The sequence below is a fragment of the Larus michahellis genome, chromosome 1 (genome assembly GCF_964199755.1).
Source record: "Larus michahellis chromosome 1, bLarMic1.1, whole genome shotgun sequence".
NCBI lineage: Eukaryota > Metazoa > Chordata > Aves > Charadriiformes > Laridae > Larus > Larus michahellis.
In genome coordinates, this window is record NC_133896.1 from 82,487,575 (window position 1) to 82,507,365 (window position 19,791).

At 47.7% G+C, this 19,791-nt stretch overlaps 1 protein-coding gene across 2 annotated transcripts; it reads right to left on the reverse strand.

The window, feature by feature from the left end:
• Positions 1–3,425: 3,425 nt before the first annotated feature.
• MFAP5 (microfibril associated protein 5) lies at positions 3,426–15,677 on the reverse strand. 2 transcript variants are annotated; one of them, XM_074588738.1, is made up of 9 exons: positions 15,363–15,677; positions 14,900–14,962; positions 12,104–12,151; positions 10,833–10,868; positions 9,182–9,217; positions 8,352–8,387; positions 7,527–7,614; positions 7,035–7,108; positions 3,426–6,452 (listed from the first exon to the last, which is right to left on the reverse strand). In XM_074588738.1, the coding sequence occupies exons 2-9, from the start codon at positions 14,958–14,960 to the stop codon at positions 6,331–6,333; spliced, it is 501 nt and encodes a 166-aa protein (XP_074444839.1). In that variant the 5' UTR covers positions 14,961–14,962; positions 15,363–15,677; the 3' UTR covers positions 3,426–6,330. The 2 variants fall into 2 exon arrangements, with proteins under 2 accessions (XP_074444839.1, XP_074444848.1); XM_074588747.1 differs by lacking the exon at positions 9,182–9,217 and having other exon boundaries at positions 3,427–6,452; positions 15,363–15,496.
• Positions 15,678–19,791: the final 4,114 nt, after the last annotated feature.

Genomic DNA, 19,791 nt, shown 5'->3' on the forward strand with positions numbered 1-19,791 from the left:
TCTCTCACCCCTCTGAAAGGGAACCGTAGTCTCTGCAGTACAGAAGAACAACAGCTGCACCAGGCTGGGGCTCAGGGGCCTGGAAAAGGGCAACACAAGAGGACTTGGTGCTTCTAACTCCTTTGAACTCAGCAAGCCAAGAGGAAGGTGTCAAGAAGGCAGCAAAGGCCAAGAACCACCTGACCCTTGACTGGCGCTGCCAAGAAGCCCAGAATAGCTGTGGCTATGAAGGAAATCCCAAGGAAAGCCAAGAAACTGGCAGGCACCATGGCCAAGAAAGCAATCAAGAGCTTAGAGAATATGAAAGCTGACAGACCAAAAAAGGCAAAGATTCAGCTAAGAGCAAACCAGTGAAACCCAAGGCTACCAAACCCAAGGCAGAGAAATCGAAAGTGGCCTCAGGCTGAGAAGGTAGTGCGCAAGAAGTAGATGCTGCATGAGCACAAAGTGTCCTGCTTTAGGGACACAGAGCGCAAATCCTTTCATTGAATCATGGCTTTTCATCATGTTTTGCATTTTTTAACAGTTTCCCTAAAGGAAGATTAATTGTAATAATTAAAATTCCTTATTTTGCAGTAAAACTAAGGCTTTTTATGAACGATAACGTTTATTCCCGTTATTTATTCTCGCTTCAGTTGTCTGCAGCAGTATTGTAGGGGAGATGGAGCCAGAGTCTGCTCAGAGGTGTGCAGCAAAAAGAATAGAGGCAACAGATGAAAGCTGCAAGAAGGGCATTTCTGATCTGACATCAGGAAAATATCCTTCATCTTAAGCGTGGTGCAGCACTGGCACAGGTGACCAGAGAGGCCGTGGATTCGCCATCCCTGCTGACTTTTTCAAAACTCAGCTGGACGAGGCCCTGAGCAATCTAATTAGCTTTGAATTTAGCTCTGCTTGCTAACTTTCCATGTCATTTTATTTATGATCTTAACTGGGGAGGTATACTATCTCAAGGAGGACATTTATTTAAAAAAATGCACAGCTTCCTGTACATTTATTCTCGTATTTGAGCAGGTGAGTTCTCACATTTCTGATTACTTAGACATACTTAATTACATATATTTATTTATTACACCCTTTTGTCAGCGTCTCATTGGTGAGAAGCTTTATTTGTATGGAAACTGCAATCTTAGTAAAATGTCCAAACCAGCATTCTGAAAGATAATTTATTCATGAAATGAAGCTTTGCTTTGCTTTCACCACTTCAGTCTTTTTGTATATGTCAACATAGTAGCAACAAGTACATGCAGCTTGTATTTTAACTGATACTATTTATATTATTGAAAGTGTTTTTATTTGAAAAAAACATTTACATTAATAGCAAAAACAGACAATCAAATTAGTTCATGATATTTCACACAGACTTTTTAATAGGTTTTTTTTTTTCTAAATGGACTAAAATCCAGCTCTCTCTTTTGTGGGAGTTTATTCCAGCTTGCTCCGTTACAAGGGCTAAAGATGGCAGAGAACAGAGACAAACGAAGCAATATGCTGAAGATCCGCGAGCAGGAGGTGAAGAGGAGACCCAGAAATGGAACTCAGATCTCCTGTGCCCCAGTTGAGGGGCTGCTCACAACTGGACAAATGTACCCTGTCAAACAACGTCAGACCATGTGGTGCCAGGAGTGAAAGTTACGGGATCATTCGCCTTTAAAATCTTCTTTTTAATTTAAAAAAAAAAATTAAACTAAAATCCCTTTTGGTTTCGACCCAGCTATTCTTTATGTAATAAAGGTGCTCTTTTTGGATGGGTTGCAAGCACCACTCCCTTCTGCGAAGGAGAAGCCCACACCCCAGACAGCGGGATGCTCTTGAGGGATCCCTCTGAGCTGAGAGGCCTGATGACAACACGTTTTGTTCATGCTGCAGGGTCTTGTGGACATGATCCAGGTGACACAGAGCTTACAGATGACATGGCAGCTGCTCCCAACAGCCTCCCTGTGATTTCCCACAGCAGTTGCCTTCCTCCCCACCTTGTTTCTGCAAGCAGGGGCTGCCACCTCAAGGCATGCAGTTGCTGATCCCACAGTGCACAAGTTGACCTGAGGTGCCATTCTCCCCTCCTTGCCCTGACTGACATGTCCTTTCCTGCAGAAAATCCCAAGCTTGGCAGCTGAGGGAGACACAGCGCATGAGAACGGGAGGGCAAGAGAAAAAGGAGCACTGGCATGGGCCAAGCACTGCCCCCAGCCCCACTTGGCGACACCGTGTGTCACCTCATTGAGCACCCTTCCTGCCACCCCACGTCACTGTCCTCCTCACTGTGTTTCTTGCTCCCAGATGAACACATGAAAGAGAAGAAATAAGGAAAACAGAGGCAGAGAACAAAGAGGAGAAGGAGGGATGGGAAGGTGGAGCAACCCTTGCCTTCCAGGTGCAGCAGAAAGCCCTCTGTGTGGCCAGTTTCCCTTGAGGGGAGCTCCAGCTCCTCCAGCTCCCTACACCCAGCGAAGTGAGGTACCACTTCAAACTGGGGACCAGGCACAAGACCACCGGCCTTGAAATAGCAGCCTTCAAACTGGCAACGCTGGTCGGTACTCAGGAGCTGTGACAGGAAAATGAGCAAGAATAACCACTGTGTGGGAAGTGACTGCAGGACACCTAACTCCTGTTTCAAGTCACAAGAGTTTATGAAAATCAGCCACCAACTCTAGATCATGCTTCTAAAGTGGGACTCTGGCTGCTTTCTTTGTGGCTAGTCCAATTTCATGAGAAACCAGACTTAGCTGGAGCTATATTTAAAACCATTTCCCCAGCTTACAAGAGAAGGCAACATAAGCAAGGTGAGAACAGGCAACATCTGGAGACTGGTGACGCAGCACCATGACAATTCAGGTTGGAATGGCAGGGGAGATATATCTGTGTATGGGGTAAGTCCTAATGAAGACGGGGAAACCTCTCTGTGGACCCCAGTAGTGTAAGGAAAGGGAAGAATAAACTGAGTTTAAAAAGTCAATGGCACGTGTTGTACTCTGCCCGCACAGCTGGTGGAACATGTCAACAGGACACTGCAACGGCCAAGAACACACGAGTCAGTGCAGGTCCGTGTAGATGGGAGCAGCACCTACAGTCACTCGGGCTGAGGCTGTTTGTAACAGTCTGAGATAGGGACGGCACAGCATTAGCCAGGAAGGAGTATTGATTCTAGGGGATAGTGTTGTGCAATAACCTGCATTGTGTGGTTCAGTCCTGAAGAACTATGGGACACTGTTAGAGGCAGCTTAATGGGTAATTTGGGCCGCAGCCACTTTTGTTCTAGAAATACCATCTAAATGCAGGCTTGGCTGCTTGCACATGAAGACACTGCCTGAAGTCCCCCGTGCTCTGAGTGCTCCATCTTTTCGACCAAAATATGTACAGTTAGTGCCTGATGAATCTTTGCGAAAGTCAGAAATTCAATGAAAGAAAAATTTTCCTAATCCTTTTGACCTAGAAATGTAATTTTTAATGTAGTCTTTCAGTTATTCCCCTTTACGGAGTTAAATGGCTCTAGAGAACAATTTCTCCTTTGCTTATGAGACGATGTGTCACAGCTCTTCTTTCACTTCAGCCACCTTACCGTTTTACGTGGAGATGGTCATTCTCCACCAGCAAGTCACGGCACATGCACAGTGAAAAGATGTGTTCTCAGCACAAATCCCATGGGCTGGGAGGAGTTAACCCTGTGCTCAGCAGCTATCAACTGTGAGGAAAATCTAGCACAACCATCCATGGAAAAAAAATGCTGGAGATGATTTTCTGTATCTCTAGAAAATATAATGACATCTCAGGAAGGGAGGGTGTCAGTGGAGGAGTGGGCTATCAGGCAGTAAAGACGTCCAAAATACCAGATTTGGGCTGGAGCGAAGTCTGCCGACCAATCTAGAGGAAATACAACTAGAGACAAATAAACCCAAACACATGAGTTGCCAAGAATAACAGGCAATAAATTTTCTTTTAATATTTTTGTGTGCATTATATGAACTCTAGCATTAAAACAGTGTTCTCCTGGAGAGGAGCACCTCTTCCTGTCCCTGCTGAAAGCAAGCAACAGAAAGGTTTCTAACCATTCCCCAAACTGCACGAACGTTAAATTTCTATATACTGTACAGTAGCTATGTTATACAGTTATATATCTATATCTATATCAGCTTACATTCAACTCTAAATACAGGGTGAAGACTTGGCTTAGTCCAATTTCCAAGAGCTCCCTCTAACATCTCATCTCCATCCTACCTTCCTCCACACAGGCAAATTCCACAGGCGTCCCACCATAGAAGTCAGTGGCTGACAGTAGCTTCAATGTCTTTGAGATCAAGCTCTCAGTGCCCTCCTCTCTACAGAAACGTGCATGCTCTCACTACAGAGAAATTCCTCCTCCATCCCTAGTCTCACGAGCATCAAGTACTCAAGAGGAACATCATCCTCTGTGTAGGGGTGCCATACCCCTATGTATAGGATGAAATTCCAGTCACTGCTTGGAATCCTTTCTTTTGTATACCGGATTAACACAGAGAGAGTTAGCCCATCTATGCCCAATTTTGACCTTACCTAGAACAAATCTGTATCTGCACAGGGGTGTCTTCCCCTACCCAGAGGATGTAACCAGCTTCTTGCTGCATGCAACAGAAATCCAGGTCCTGGGGAGACACTCTTACATTAATTGTTTTGCTCTTTTTTTTCGGAGACGTCTGCCTCTGTGCAGCAAACTGTCCCCTGTATTGCGTGACCTTGGCTGTGTGCAGCACACCAGTGCTCCTGCAAGGCTGAACGGTATTCAGTTCAGCAGCAGAGTATATTATGTGAGGGGGGTGAATGCCTACTCTAGCAAACTGGCTTTCTGTTAGTTGGGAACAACACTTAGACATCCTAGAGACAGGGTCTTTCTCATCCGCTGCAGTGAGCTAAGCTGCTCAGCTCGGGTGCCCCACAAATCATGCCGCTAAGAGTCACATAGAGTGATTAACGCACTTCAGACAGCTCTTCCCCACTTACCCTACCCAGTCTCACAGTGATAACTTCCCATATACCTGGAAATGTTTTCCCTATATCTGGAAAACAAAGTTCTTGAGCAAACTGCAGACATACAGTGCTACCAGAGTGAATTCTTTTCCCCAGGCTGGCCTTCCTCTGTGCTTATACTTGCAGATATTTCTACCTCCCCACCAGCACCCGGCTCTGCGCAGGTCAGCACAGCCAGAGAACCTTCAGGAAAACCCAGGGATCCCAATGATCCTTCTCCCACATCCCATTCCAATTTGTGACTCCTTTCTGCTTTGTGCAGGAGCACCCAGGTCAGGAGGTAGGAAGTCAAGTGGAGATATTGAAAGCAGGCTCAGCCAACTGGAGAGTTTGGAGGTAGCCAGACCAAGACAAGTCACCGGGACAAGCTAATTCATTGCAAGTTCCCAGTTCTGCAAGGACACACATGTTCTTCGTGGTCTCTCTTGGGCTCAGGACTGAAGGCAGCCATACTTCCTGCTCCCTGGAACGTGCCTGGAATGGGCATCAAGAGATTTCTTCAATAGGAAGGGAGGGACAGAACGGAAGACAGGAGAGGAGGGGAGAGGAAGAGGCAGAACTCTGTTCCAACATCATCTTCTTGAGAAAAATATAATGCCATATTAAATCCAGAATTCTTCCTTTCAGTAGCAGTTGTGTGTGAGGGAGGCAATGGGCTTGAGACAAAGAACTTCCCAGAGGCAGTTATAAATGATCTGCTGCCATACAGGGACAATGAGGTTTGCCTTGGGTTGAGGACAGCTCATCTCCCAGTTCTGTCGCTTCTCTGAGGCCAGCAGACACAGGAGAAGGCTGTGCTATCACACAGCAAACTCAGTGGCTCAGGAGGACTAGAGAGGCTCAGGCTGACGAACCATATCTGAGCTTATACTGATGCCATGCAAGAAACCTAGACCAGGAGTCCTAGGGCGCACAAAGGTTTGCACTCCTCCATGAAATGCAGCTCAGGCCATCTGTACCATTGGAGAGGACTACATCCTGTCCCCGTGCATGTTTCTCTGCAGGGGCAACACAAGAGAAGATGCAGTGCATTTATAAGGACCTCTGGGAAATGAGCAGTTCGTGGCCTGCCAAACAGAGTTTGAGAGAAAAGAGGGGAGCATCCCACATCCTCATCTTCTAAATCTGAAGATGACAACAGCCACCATGACAGTCTAGCAGAGTGGGGACTCTGTGTACTGCAGCACCTGAAGAAGAGGATGTGGGGGAAGGTAGAGAAACAAGGAAACGGTGGGGAAATCACAAGCAAGAAGGACTTGTCTTGGGTTGTAGGTAGTGGATGATGATTTCTCTTCTCTCCCTTCCTTTTTCTCTCCTGCTGTTGGTAGCTCACAGAGCATCAGGCCTTTTGCGATGCTGGTCCAGAAGTTCTCTGCAAGGGAGATGCAGGGGTTGCCCAGATCGGCGGAGACGTCGAGAAGGAAGGCCAGCCAGCTGACGACAGATCTCATCTGAAGACACAGCAGACACACACGTGTTGACAGATAATCAAAGCTTCCTTCAAGTTCCTCACCACCAGAACAGTTAGAGGTACATCCTTCACTGCATTTACAGAAACTGTTGGAACTGCTGAATCCTCATCTACATGAAGCAAGTGAACAAGTCCTTAGGCTTTTATTCATTTCCTTCTGGCTTTATTCATGCACAATACATATTAAAATCACTCATATTTTGCTGCAACACAGACCGCATAAGAAATCTAGACTAGATCCTGTTTCTGTTCACAAATTGAAATACTGAGAGTCACTCTTTAACCTCAAAGGAATGCTACTTTGAGTAAGGGTGTGTCTGGAGCTAGTAGAGCATGATCAAGATCGAGGAAGGCAGAGCTCTCATACTTCTTGCTACTATGATATCTACTTCCCAGTGCTTTTCATGGCACGCATACTGGATGCAAGGCTGCATCACATTACAGCTCCCTCAGGCCAAGTCCAGGGAAAGTACTACATATGGATCAGGGCTGGGTAATTAGATTGGAGACTCTACTAGATGGCCGCCGCTATTCTTCTAGGCTAGGCTGTGCTATCACTCACCTTGCATGACCTCATTCTCCTTGCAGACAATGCGAGAGCACACCTCCTTGTTTATTATGTACATGCGACGGACACTGAGGGATCACCAAGAGCACGTCAAGGACAGCAGAGAAAGGCACAGGGATCCAAAGAAACAAAAAAGGGACACAGGCAATAAACATGTATATTCATTGATGAGGAGGCAAATCGTCAATTTTTAGGATTGGTTAGTCTAGAACAAGGCTGTTGTCAATAGGAAAGTAATCTTTATTGCGACTTCATTAATAGCCAAATAGTTTAAATATGGCTTACAATATGGGGCGCAATACAGCTCCTTAGTGCTGCACAGGTAATAGTTACTGCGTTCTTTTAATTAATCACCCTAAGAGGACGCTGTGAGGATGGGATTCATCATAGGGGAACCTCTAGTCTTCAAAGGAAACAACTGTTGAACTGGACATGCCATTTCTGGAGAGTTTTTAGGGCTTTTCTTGGGGACTGCTGGTTTCTTACCTTGTAACACAGAGGTAGCTGATACACTGCTTCACTGGTTTGTGAACAGAGTACAGGCGTGTGCAAGGGAACTTTTCTTCACGACAATCTGGGAATACAGACACACACACACACACACACACAGAGGTGCAATCCAGCATCATTGGCAGGTGCATTTATTCCGGCACACATATAACTTCATCACTAAGTACTGTCCTCCAGGCTTTTAGGGAAGGACCCTAGCCTCTATTTTCCGATTTCTTGTGAGAGATGAGAGATGGGGATGGTTTAGAGAAGAGGAAAATAAGGCAGACATTTCCAGTCCCCTTGCTTCTTAAGACAAAAGTAAGGGAAAGTTGAGTGAAGTGCAAAACAAGCCCACTGGGAATCCTCAACACAGAAGGCACATACTGTCAAGGGGACAGAGACAGGTAAACAAAACGTAAATTGTAGTCGCATGTTTAAGACACGTGTTTCTAATAGATCAGCAATCTCATAATTCAGGACACAAACCTGGTTCCTTAATTTTCTGAACAATGAACCCCATAGCTAAATATAATGTGTTTCCTTCTGAAATGCCAGGTCTTGGCCACTGGAAATGACAGAATATTGACCCATCCTGTCTGGTCTGGTGATCTGCCAGTTCCTCCCCTTCTGGGTTTGCCACCCAGGGGAAGACTTCATCCTCCACTACGGTCATTCTCCAGTACTTCTAACTCAAGGAACAGGGTGAAGGGAATTTTCCAGGAGACAAAGCTCAGTTCTTGGCCAGCACCTGCCTGGAGAGGTAACAGGGTGGATGAAAGTGCATCTGGGAGGGGGTGCAGGCAGCAAACTCAAACGTACCTGATGAAGCCGTAGTAGTTTCACTGTCAGACTGAACTGGAAGACAGAGGGTAGCAAAGTTAGCGTGATTTACCATGATTCCTTCCTAGAAACCAGCTTACTCAAAACAAATGACTGGAAAGCTCTTTCAAGAGCCCTCTGATGTAACTTCTAATGTGGAAAAAGATATCACTGTTACTGACCTGAAACTGTAAGAGAAGGTTCAAGTCCAATATGAATCTACGCAGTCAACAATGATAAAATCTTTCCAAGCTTTACCATAAAGCATTACCATTACTGTTCAAAATTACACTGTAAGGGCATCTCGACTTTCAAGAAATCTTGATGTTTAAAAGGTCAGGTAAACATAGTTAGTTGCTGTAAATGCTGTCCATCTAGACAAGAAGCAAAGGAGCCTGTGACTGCCTCCTCCTAAGCAACTTCCTAAGAAACAGCATCCTCAGACCACCGGTTCATGAATGTCCATGACAAGGCGTCAAAAGGACATTGGCTTGTTATTCCCTCTGATAAAGCAACCCACCTGTACCACAGCAAACCAGTACATTTTATTATTTACCCAGTGACCAACTGGAAAGAAACTCGGAGGACTGACTGCCAGGCACAAGTTTTCATCAACTGTTATAGAGGACTTACACTTTCCTGATCACGTGCCATAGTGTCAGCCAGAAGCACAGACCAAACACTTGGGTGCAGAGAGAAGGAGTCTCTCGGGCATCGAGGCTGTGGCTAGGGGCAGCCAGGGAAGGCAGGATTCTGTGTGTGCAAGGGACTGGGCAAGGAGACAGAAGAGGGGCCCGCAACATTTGGCTGTGAACTGAGAATAAACTCACCAGGACTAAGCAGCACAGGTGGTGTGACAGCTGCAGCTGGAAAAAGAGAAGGTGTTCTGAAAGATCTTAATTTGAGTTTTCAGCCTCTTTCTCCCTCCCACAGTTCTGCTGATGGCTCACCACTCCTGACCAGTAGCCATGCCACATATGGCTCATAGACAACGCTGATCGTGTTGTTATCTGACAGAGTAACAGCAGGTTTTCCCTGCAAATATTTTGGGTGTCCTAGAGCTGATGGGACGCTGTAGAGGGTCCCTCGGCACATCCTTTGTGAAGAGTTCCTTCTTGATCCCTCAACAATAAACATTTTGAAGCCAAAGTGCTGTAAAGGCTTCACATTTCGTCTTTCCAGGTTGAGATGTAGGTTAGCCACTGCCAGTTTGGTCTGGACACCAAGTCCTGTCTAACCTCCTACAGATTGTCAGGCCTCAGGCACTGAACACGAGACTGACACAGGTTGCTTTCACCTCCCATCCCCACAAGGAAGATCATACACCTTGCATATACAATATTGTTGCTTCCACTTTTATCCTCCAGTGTTGTCCCATGACAGCTGGTCAACTTGACCCACAGTACTCTAGCCAGATGATGAGCAGAGTCACAGGGCAGAGACCATGGAACTGCTGTCCTGGAGAATGGGACACGCCTCAGATGAGCTCTCCTACACACACAGCATACTTCCTGGCAACCACCAAGCGCTGCTGCTTTTCCTTTGTCTGTTGAACTGTATCATCGACCAGATGTGTTCTCCTTCTCCCTGCCCTGCCTTGTCCCCCCTCACCTCAGAGGGATGTGTTTGAGAGACTGCCCCAGCAGAGAGAGACATCATCGCTGAGGCCAGAGGTGCCATATTCGAAACAGGACTCATATGGAAAAAGCGGGCAGGCTTCTTCTTGAGCCTCTGGCCCCCTCCTCCGTTCCCCATTGTGAGTCCAGCAGGATTAGCCTGTCTTGTAAATGCCTACACTCCCATCAGGTCTGTGTCCTACCCCTGGGGCTATCTCCACAGCAAGGCCTGGCTCTCTAAGGAGGCACACTGCATGCTACAAGTGATCATCTTCAAGTGTCCTTCATCTACTCTGTATTTCGCATACATTTTGCTGCCGCCCAGTGACAGAGCTGTGGGCACAGCAGGGAAGTACTAAAAGAACAATATTTCCACCTCCCCATCCCACCACTGCTCAGAGTTTGCTTTTGGCTCTTTTCCCACCTCTGTCACCTGAGCACCCAAGCACAGCTGCTAGCTGTCAGCAGACACGCACACAGCCTGTGTCCCAGTGCTGCCTCGCTAACTGGTGAACTTGGCCAATTTCTTTCCCTTGCCATTTAGTCTCTTCCTTACTGCAAGCCCAGGCTTGCATGAGCTTCAGATTTCATGGCTTCCTGCAGCGCAAACAACTTCAGAGAGCCCTGGTACACCAGGTGAGATGGGCATTTCCTTGGAGAACAGGCCATTAAGCCACCCTAAGTTCATCTCCTGGCACAGACCACAGAAAGGACTCCCAGATAAACCCTGGAAGGGCACTGCTAAATGTCAAAAGTGGGGAAGAGGAGTTTCTGCGCATAATGGATAATTTCTAGGGCTATGTAGGTAGGAGTAAAGGGGAAAAGGGGAAAAGAAGCCTGAAGATGCCAAAAGATAGGAGCTTACCAGAGGTGCTGATAAGAGAGTCGGTGCTAACTTCACCTGGAAAAGAGATAATGTCCTTGAGAGAGCTTGTCTTTGCTTTGTGGTCTCCTGCATAGCTAGCCATAGCAAGCTTGAATTACCTTGGCCACCATGGTAGGCTCTTACCTTGGCCACCATGGTAGGCTCAGGAGTCCAATCCAGCAAATACAGAACAAACACAGTACCCCCATCCCACCCGTATCCATCCCCTTTTTCAGGGGGGTCCTGGCCTCCTGGCCCAGGACTGGATTTCTTAGTGCACACACTGCACCAACCCTTACTGAACTCTGGATTCATATTCTGACTTCTCAGATATGGCCACTATGGGCATCTTGATGGGAAAGACAGACATCTGAAACAAGGACGCTGATAGTTCCTGCAGCAGTAGGACAGAAAGCTGAGGCACCCACTGCAGAGAAGGAGGGAAGCAACTCCAGAACCTAGGAGGCCTGACTGCGGAAATTCATCAGCAGATGAGTTTCTTTGAAAAGCAACCGATGGTAAAGCTGGGGTAGGTGCGATGGAGAGATAAAGTGTGAAGGAAAGGGAAGCTTGGCGGACACATTTTGGAACGGCTTCTGAATAGTTTTCCAGGAAACCCCAGGTAATGCACATGGCAGGATCATAGCAGGGGCTTCAGTCTGAAGAAAAGGCAGACCCTTGTGGTTCTGCTGGGTGCTGAAGCATGATGCAAGCATACGTTCATTTTATCTTATCACGTCACAGAAATGGAAAAAGGTCCAGAGGGATAAAGCAATTCACCCCCAACAACATCGCCAGGATGAAGACCAGTCAATATCCTTTCTCAATGGCCTCACTGCTACAGCACCATGCCACCTGTGCACCCTTTTTCTTGGGATTTTCCTGAGCAGTGGTAAAAAGTTCCCTGAGCATCTCACGGCTGAAGAGTTATCAGGTCTCCTGGATCTCCCACAACCCTTGACTGAGAATATAACTTCATGCGCTTCAGCTAAGTATTCAGGAATGGAACACCAGAGATGTGTTCCATAAATAATAAAGAATACATATATAAATAAAGAACATATATAAATATGTTCTTTATATAAATAAAGAACACACAACACTTAGCAGGTTGTCTTGGAGGGCTTGTTTAATCTTCACTGCAAGGCAAGCTCATAATGTCAGAGGCAAGGAAATGAAGAAGGTCATTTACAATTAATCAGGCTCTAAGTACAAAGGACAACTGTGTCACATGAGCAGTCTTTAGCACATAACATGCCTGTAATACTTACCAGTTGCACTTTCCAGTTCTTGCCCATTGACCATCCATGGAAACCAGTCTGCAAAAGAAGAGAGGGGAGTGAAGAAAGGACAGAGAGAAGGATTTCTATAGTTTGCAGGCTTTGTGAAATGTTTTTTTGAGATGATGTCCAAGAGACACCACTGCCCTCTGCTGAAGAGAGAAAATATCTCCCCTCTGCCTCAGCCTCCACTCGGGCTGGGTTTGTTCTTCAAAGACTTGTGGATACAGTGGGTCCTGATCCTGTCCCTGCTGCTTCACTAGGGTCAAAGGTTAGGCACAGGGACAAGACAGTAAATACCTCCAGATCTGCTACGGGACTTTGCATTTCTGGCACCCCATTTGATGCATTTTGAAAACAAATTGCACATTGCGTCCCTGCTTGGGAGGTTGGTCAAAATCCCTATCTCCATTTTATAAAAGACAAAGCTGAGTCATGGAAACTATTTGCTTGGGGTCACAGATTGAGTCATTGGCACAGTAAGAAACAGACTGCAGGTCTTGTAACTCCTTAGGCAAATAATTATCTGGTCCATCATCCTGCCTGGGTATGGAGCACAAAGCAGATGATCTTTCCCCTCGCAGCCCCTGGGTGCTCTGGAGAGGGAGAACGACGAAGGCTTGGCTGTGCATGCTGTGTGGAAGACGAGAAACTGAAACTGAGCTAGACTGTTCGTCTGTCCAAATATAAAGGGTGAGAGAGCTGCTTCCTACAGCAGCCAAAAATAGGAAAATATTTCCTGCTAGCCACAGAGGAGGGAAATGTCTGCATAACTGGGGTGGGATGAAGGAAGGAGTTGGCAGGAAAAACCCAGTGATCTGGGGCACTGCAGGGATGTGTGCAGGACCAGCCCAAAAACCAGTACACCCTGCTACGTCTGATGAACTCAGCCTTTAGCTTTCTGTTCTTAATGGAAGTGTGCTGCATGGGTAAAACCCATCAGGTCTGCAGCTTTTGTCTTAGCTCTTCCCCATTCCAAGAGCAGTTACTTGCAGGCTGCAGAGGGACTCTTGGGAACCCAATGTAATCCTGCTCTGCAGCATTATGGGAGTCGCTGGACCCTGCTATTCCCTTCCCCACCCAGCTGCCAGCAAGGGCTCAGCTGCTGGCGACTGACCCAAGGACAGCCAGACATGTATAATAACTTAAGTGCACGACGTAGTGCAGCCCAAAACTTTCCCTGTTCTGGCTAATCTCTTAACTAGAAGAAAAAGATTATATCGAACACTTTCTCATTTGTTTCTGATACAAATGGAAGGACACAAATTCTGAAACCACTGCAGATGCCAGCAGTGCTGGATTTGAAACAGGAGTCATACAAGAAAAGGGGTGAGGCTCCCCCCTTTTTTTGTAACATTGAAAAGTCAGCTCTTACTAGCTTTCTTTTTTTCCTTCCAAGGAGATAACTAGAAAACTGGTCCAATTCTAAAACAACAGGACACAAATGAAGTGAAACTTCTGTATATGAGGAGAGGAGACAAAAGACGTGGCTTTGTTATCAGATTTTCAAACACATCAATTTATATTTGCTCAGGTACCCAGTTCATATGCCTTATAAATGCCTAGACTTTATTGCCCAAGTTGCAATAAATTCATCCTTGAGGTCTGAGAAAACTGCAACCCTAATTCACCAAACCTGTAGCTCACTGAAAAACAAAAGAGGCAATGACAGACCAGCTGGTGGTTCCTGTATTTTTCCAAGTTAAAACAAACAAAACCAACAGAAATGCTAAAATAAAATACACAAAAGTAAGAAACCTTCCTTTCAGGCCTCCTTCACACATCATAAAAGCCACAGCCTTTTTTTTCTGCATCTAACTTTGCGGGCCACCTACAAGCTCATCTCCTGGATGCCTTACTTTCCTGGTTCACAGTCACAAATATGACACCTTTGCAGGAAAAGTTCTCCTGGGAGCAGAATCAGGCTTCAGCATGAGGGGAGGACCGAGGAGAGCTGATGAGGATGACCTAATTTGAATGGGATAGGTGCAGTCATCTGTCTCCTACGTACGGTCTTCCCTGGGCGAAGCTTTTTCCATTCACTGGAATTAATCATCTTTTGCTTTCTGTCCTGAATCTTCTGACTATAAAGTCTGATGCCGCCCTCTTGGTTTGGGGTTTTTGGGGTTTTTTTTGGTTTTTTTTAACAAATTTGATCCCACCCGAATTTTTTGCCAAAGTAACCCAAAGCAAAAAAAGAAGTGGAGTAACAAAACAGAACAACAACAAGAGGAACAAAAGCAGAGAGTGGTCTGAACTATGGAAGTTAGGTTTCTCAAAACAGCTGTACAAAAAACTGCAAAACCTCCTGGTAATCGAGTGGCCTAAAATGGGGCCATTCCAGCAGGAACCGCTAATGAGCGGTTGCTAGTAACCATTGCTAGTAAGCAAATATTTCACAGCTATGACAGAACAAGTTTTGTGGAGCGCTGCAGATCATGCAAACCCAAGTGGTACAGCAGTCTATAGCAGGCACAAAGCACAGCTAACCCTCTTTCTCAACCCGACCTGTTTTGCTTACCCAAATAACCCTGTGACTGTGGACCTCTGTCTCCTGCGACTCCCAGTACTTACTGGAGAGGGGAAACGTATGGGAACCAGTCCCAAGTTCCTGAATTTTTCCTTATAATCCTATATTCACCTTGCCTTTCCTGTTCGGTCTTTCCCCCTTCACCGTCCATCTACACGTCCCTGTCTTTCTCCTTAGGTCATTGCATGTTAGTCTGCGTAGGAAACTCTGTGGGGCCGGGGTGGAGAAGAAATCCTCCCCCTGGCACAAGGACTCACCAGCTGGGGACAAGAAGAGTGCTAAGAGACACAACAGTATACAGGCTCCAGAGGTCTTCATCCCTGTGGAGTGAAGGAGAGAAGATTCAGAGGAAAGCCAAGGCAGGAACAGGGATACCCTCCCCTATAGCATGGAAACTCTTCACTTGCTGCCTCCATTTCCCTCTCAAGACCATTTGGTTTTCCCAGCCTCCCTCCCACCTGTCTCCCTCCTCATCTGGCCAGTTTTCCAGGTGTTTCTGAAACATTTTGGACTGAATGTATAACTCCATCTGCTTTCTTTCTCTTTCCACCTCCTCGCTCCTGTCTCCATCTCCTTTCTTATCCAGGCGGCTAAGCCCCCCTCCACACATACACCGAGCGCGCAAATGAAAGTTTCTCCTTCTTATCTCCCTCTACTGTCTTCTACTTTTAAATTATCTTGAGAAGCTGTGAGAGAAGAGATAGGGTCCCCATCACTTACTGCAGCCCTCGGTCTCCGCTCCCTTCAGCAGCAGACGCTCTGTCTTTCCCCTTCAGCGGTCCCCCCCCACTTTGGCTATTGGATAAATCACATGCAGCCACACCCAGAACACGTTCTACTTTTCGTTGTCTTCAAAATATGATTTTGGGGGAAAAAAAAAAAAAAAGAAAGAAAGAAAGAAAGAAAGAAAGAAAAAAAAAAAAAGAGACGCCAGCGAGATGGTGGGACGGGGTGTCATCATGCATCTGGAATGAGGGGGGGAGCGAGGAGCAGCAGCCCACACCCTCATTCCAGAGTTTATTATCCTCCGAAGGGAGCCCGCTCCTCCCATTCCCCCAGGATGGCCCAGCACCAGGGACGGATTATTGTGTCTACGTTACACATTCGCGTCCGTTTCGCGTTGCCTTCCTACGCAGTCCCGCGGCCCCTTCGCACGCCGATAATTCTACCCTTGTTTCCCCGCTCGGCCGCCGCCTCTTTCCAACCCCAGCCCTTTCTTTGCTCCCCTCCTCTCGCTCTTTTCCCGCATGGACCCCGCAGAGCCCCCACCCCTGTTTTGCCTAAACGACGTGCCGGGACGGACTCCCGCCTCCCCTCGGTGCTCCCCCGGGCTGTCGCGCTCCGGACCCCCGGCCCCGGGCGGCTGCCGGGGCCGAGCGCGGGGAGCGGGGGGACGGGCAGCGGCGGCCGGGAGGAACGGGGGGGCGGGAGGGGGCGCACAGCGCCGGGGGGGTACCGGAGCCCCCGCCGGGCGCAGGCAGATGGCAGGCTGGCAGGCAGCCAATCGGCTATCAGCAACAGTGATGACATCACCCTGCTGCCCGCGCCGGCGCTGGGGGGGCGGCACTCCCCGAGGGAATGGGGTTGGGATGGGATGGGGATGGGGATGGGGTGGGATGGGATGGGATGGGAATGGGGATGGGGATAGGGATGGGATGGGATGGGATGGGATGGGGATAGGGATGGGATGGGGATGGGGATGGGGATGGGGATGGGATGGGAATGGGGGTGGGATAGGATGGGATGGGATGGGATAGGGATAGGGATGGGGATGGGATGGGATGGGGATGGGGATGGGATGGGATAGGGATAGGGATGGGGATGGGATGGGATTGGATGGAGATGGGGATGGGGATGGGGATGGGGATGGGATGGGATAGGGATGGGGATGGGGATGGGGATGGGATGGGATTGGATGGGGATGGGATGGGATTGGGGACGGGGATGGCATGGGGATGGGATTGGGCCCACTCCAGGACTGGGCTCATGTGCAGGGGAGATGGGGAACGGCCGTTGCCATTCTGGGCAGTCTGAGAAAGGTGGGGAATACAGAAAACGTGCAAAAAAAAAAAAGGCGGGGGGGAAGGGAAAAAAAAGGAAAAAAGTAGGAAAATTGGAGAGACATACACAGAGAAAGGAAGAGGAAGAATGAGATCTGCCCCTCACTGTGCCATCCTTCAGACTCCCTTGCACCGCTTTGCCTCCAAGCACGCTGTGTTTTATGAATCAGCTCCACTGGAATTGCTGCTCTGCCCTAGAGCTCCCCTAGAGCCCCTGCTCTCCTCCAACAGCCCCAGGACCCCCCATCTCCTGTTGCTCTCTCAGAGACTTCTCTTCCCTTTGCTGCTCCTGGAATTACCCCTCTGGGTCTGAGGAGGCACAGGCTGGATGGCACCCCTTGTATGAGCTTCAAGACACACTCTCAGTCCTGAAGCCAAGAGTGTGGAAGCAGAAAACTAGGAAATGACCCCAACCCCCTCCCTCACACAGCAATGAAAGACAGAAACCTTGTAGGGGAAAGCCGTGTCCCCTAAGGCTTATCCTAGTAGCTAGGTAACCCTTGTTTGTTCTCAACAAATTGCAGACTGGGAATAAAACCCTCTAATGCCTTGTGCACAGTTACTAAGGAAATCCTCACTATGTCCCGGCTGCCACAAGAGACCCAGAAGAATGCTGCCCGCATGTGACACAACTGAAGCCACCGCGTCTTACTTACTTAATAGTGGCTGAGCATCGGTTGTGGCAGTGCTCAAGACAAAAGATAGAACAACTGCTGCTTCTTATTTCTGGTCCTCCCAAGACTCACAGGGGAAGCACCAGTGGTGGGCAGGACCTGAGGATGGGTAGAAGGGATGGGGAAAGGTAGGCATTTCCCTGCTCACCAGGGCAGCCTTCTGGGCCGAAGCACCATCACTCTGTTTCACTGGAGCAGAACATCACCACTCACACTTTCAGGGACTGGCTAAAACTCAGTCCACCAGAGATGCTCAAAAGGTGATTAAACCACCAAAAGAAAGTGATGGAAGTTAAAACCGCACCCCAGTTTGAGGAATCCTCTCAGCTCCTTGGCTTTTTCTGGAAGTCCATACAGCAGTACATTTGGGCTACACCTTTCCACACGGTTTGGTTTGGGTTTTGTTTTTCTCTGCACCTCCGTGTTGTCATTCAAGCCTTTGTTGCTGCTTAACTGGATAACTAAAATATCTTGAAGACCTCTTGAGTTCTGAACACATTTATTTGGAAAGTTTCATTGATGCCGTATGTTTTGGCAAGGTGTTGATGTACCACCATCTCCCACAGGGTGCGGAATTCACCTCTAGTCCTGGGCAAGGTCTCTTCTGATTGCTTTTGAGCTTTAAATCCTTTTTTCAAACCGGCAGTCTGTGTCTCAGTGTGGGTAGAGCACTTATGCTAGCAGCACCCCTCCGTTTGGAGAGCTTGGTGCAGATGGTGGTGGTGGTGGGGATGCTCCTGGTGGTGGAATCGATGGCTGGGAAGCAGTTCAGTGTTTTATACACCAGGCAAACCGCAGTGGGTTAACTGCAGGTATCCTGCTGCTCTTGCTCGCTGTGGACACCGGAGGGAGCCGCAGCACACCGGCATGCGAAGCCCCATTTTCCCTCTCGCAGCCCAAGCGCATTCTTCAAGAGATGGCTCTGCGTCTACACGCCCCGGTCTCGTATGAAGGCTCTCCTCTTAGCTCGCCTGTCTGTCAGTGTACTGGATCCACTCTTTTGCTTTTTGGGACGGAAAAGAATCTTGTTATTTTTTCCCCCATCCTTGCCCCGTGACATTGACAAAGATAGTTGGACAGCCCTCCCTGTTGGGAGATATGAATAATTAACATTCTTCTGTGCTTTCCCCTCTCATTCACGTTGCTGTCTTCTGCTCAGCATGCGGCCATCCTTCTCCAGCAGAGGGTAACTTAGGGACATCTACTGCAGATGACGCAAGGTGAAGCACTCTTCCCTCTGAAAAGTCAGGTATCGGTCCCACAGTATGGCGTGAAGGAGAACTGTGCCGCAGTAAATAGCGTGGGTGACTCATAAAGGGAACGATCCATACATATATTCCCTTAAGCTGTGCTGACCCCAGTGCCTGTAGGTGTTTACCTAAGATCAGAAGCAGTGACAGTGATTCAGCAAAAAGTTCTCTTTCTTCCAAGTTGGTACTGATCCCATTACGTTACCAGGGATGCTATAGTGATGTTAGCATGGTATTTTGGATGAGACACAAAATCAGCCTTCCTGGAAATTAAAATCTCCTGGTGCATTTCACTCCAGAGATCACTGCATCTCAGCAGACAGGTAAGTGATCCTGGGGCGTACAATTTGTAAAGGTCTTGGAGAGGCATTCAAATGCTAGCTGATTTCTTTCTCTCTCCCTCTTTTTCTCTCCCTGGCCTTCACATATCCTCACGGTAACTGGGCATTAAGTTACATCTGAGTCATGAGAAATTAATGAACTGCTGTAAGATGTTTGAATGTGTCAGGTCAATAATACAGTACTGCTGGTCATGTGAATTGGGGCTGAAATTAATTTTCTTGGGCCCCACACTGCTGATGGGCTCCATTAATACCTGAGGTCTGACACTATCCTGCAGTTGTTCTACCGGTGTTACTGAGGTCATCGCTGGTAAGTGACATGAGATCAAGGCCTGATCCATATGTCCTCAGTTTTTGGGAGGTTCACGTCTGACTTTGTATCCAACCCATTGTAGAAGTGGGAACACTGCAAAGTACAGGAGCCTGGACACAATCCACCTCTTTTTGACTGACTTTTGTGCTTTCTGTTGTTGCATCTACAAGAATAAGAAATTCTTCACGCTTTCATTCCAAATCAACAGGTCAGTGCGTAGAGGGCAGGTGGTCTTGCGGTCACAAAATACCTTAAAGTAATCCATGAGACTAATTAATACACCCTCAGCTCCTTCAAATCAGTTCAACATTTGTGAAGAGTTGAGCACGAGAAGAAGCAGTTGGCGACCTCTTTGCTGTTTGGTTGGCCACATGCATCAGGCTTCCCAGGGCTGAGAAGCCTACAGTGAGAAGTTGTCAGGACCTTCCTTCTTCCCTCGCTGTGCTTTGGGGTTTCCTTCTCTGCTCTTTCTGTAGTTCTTACTATCACAAACATCCTTCCTTTCTGGTCC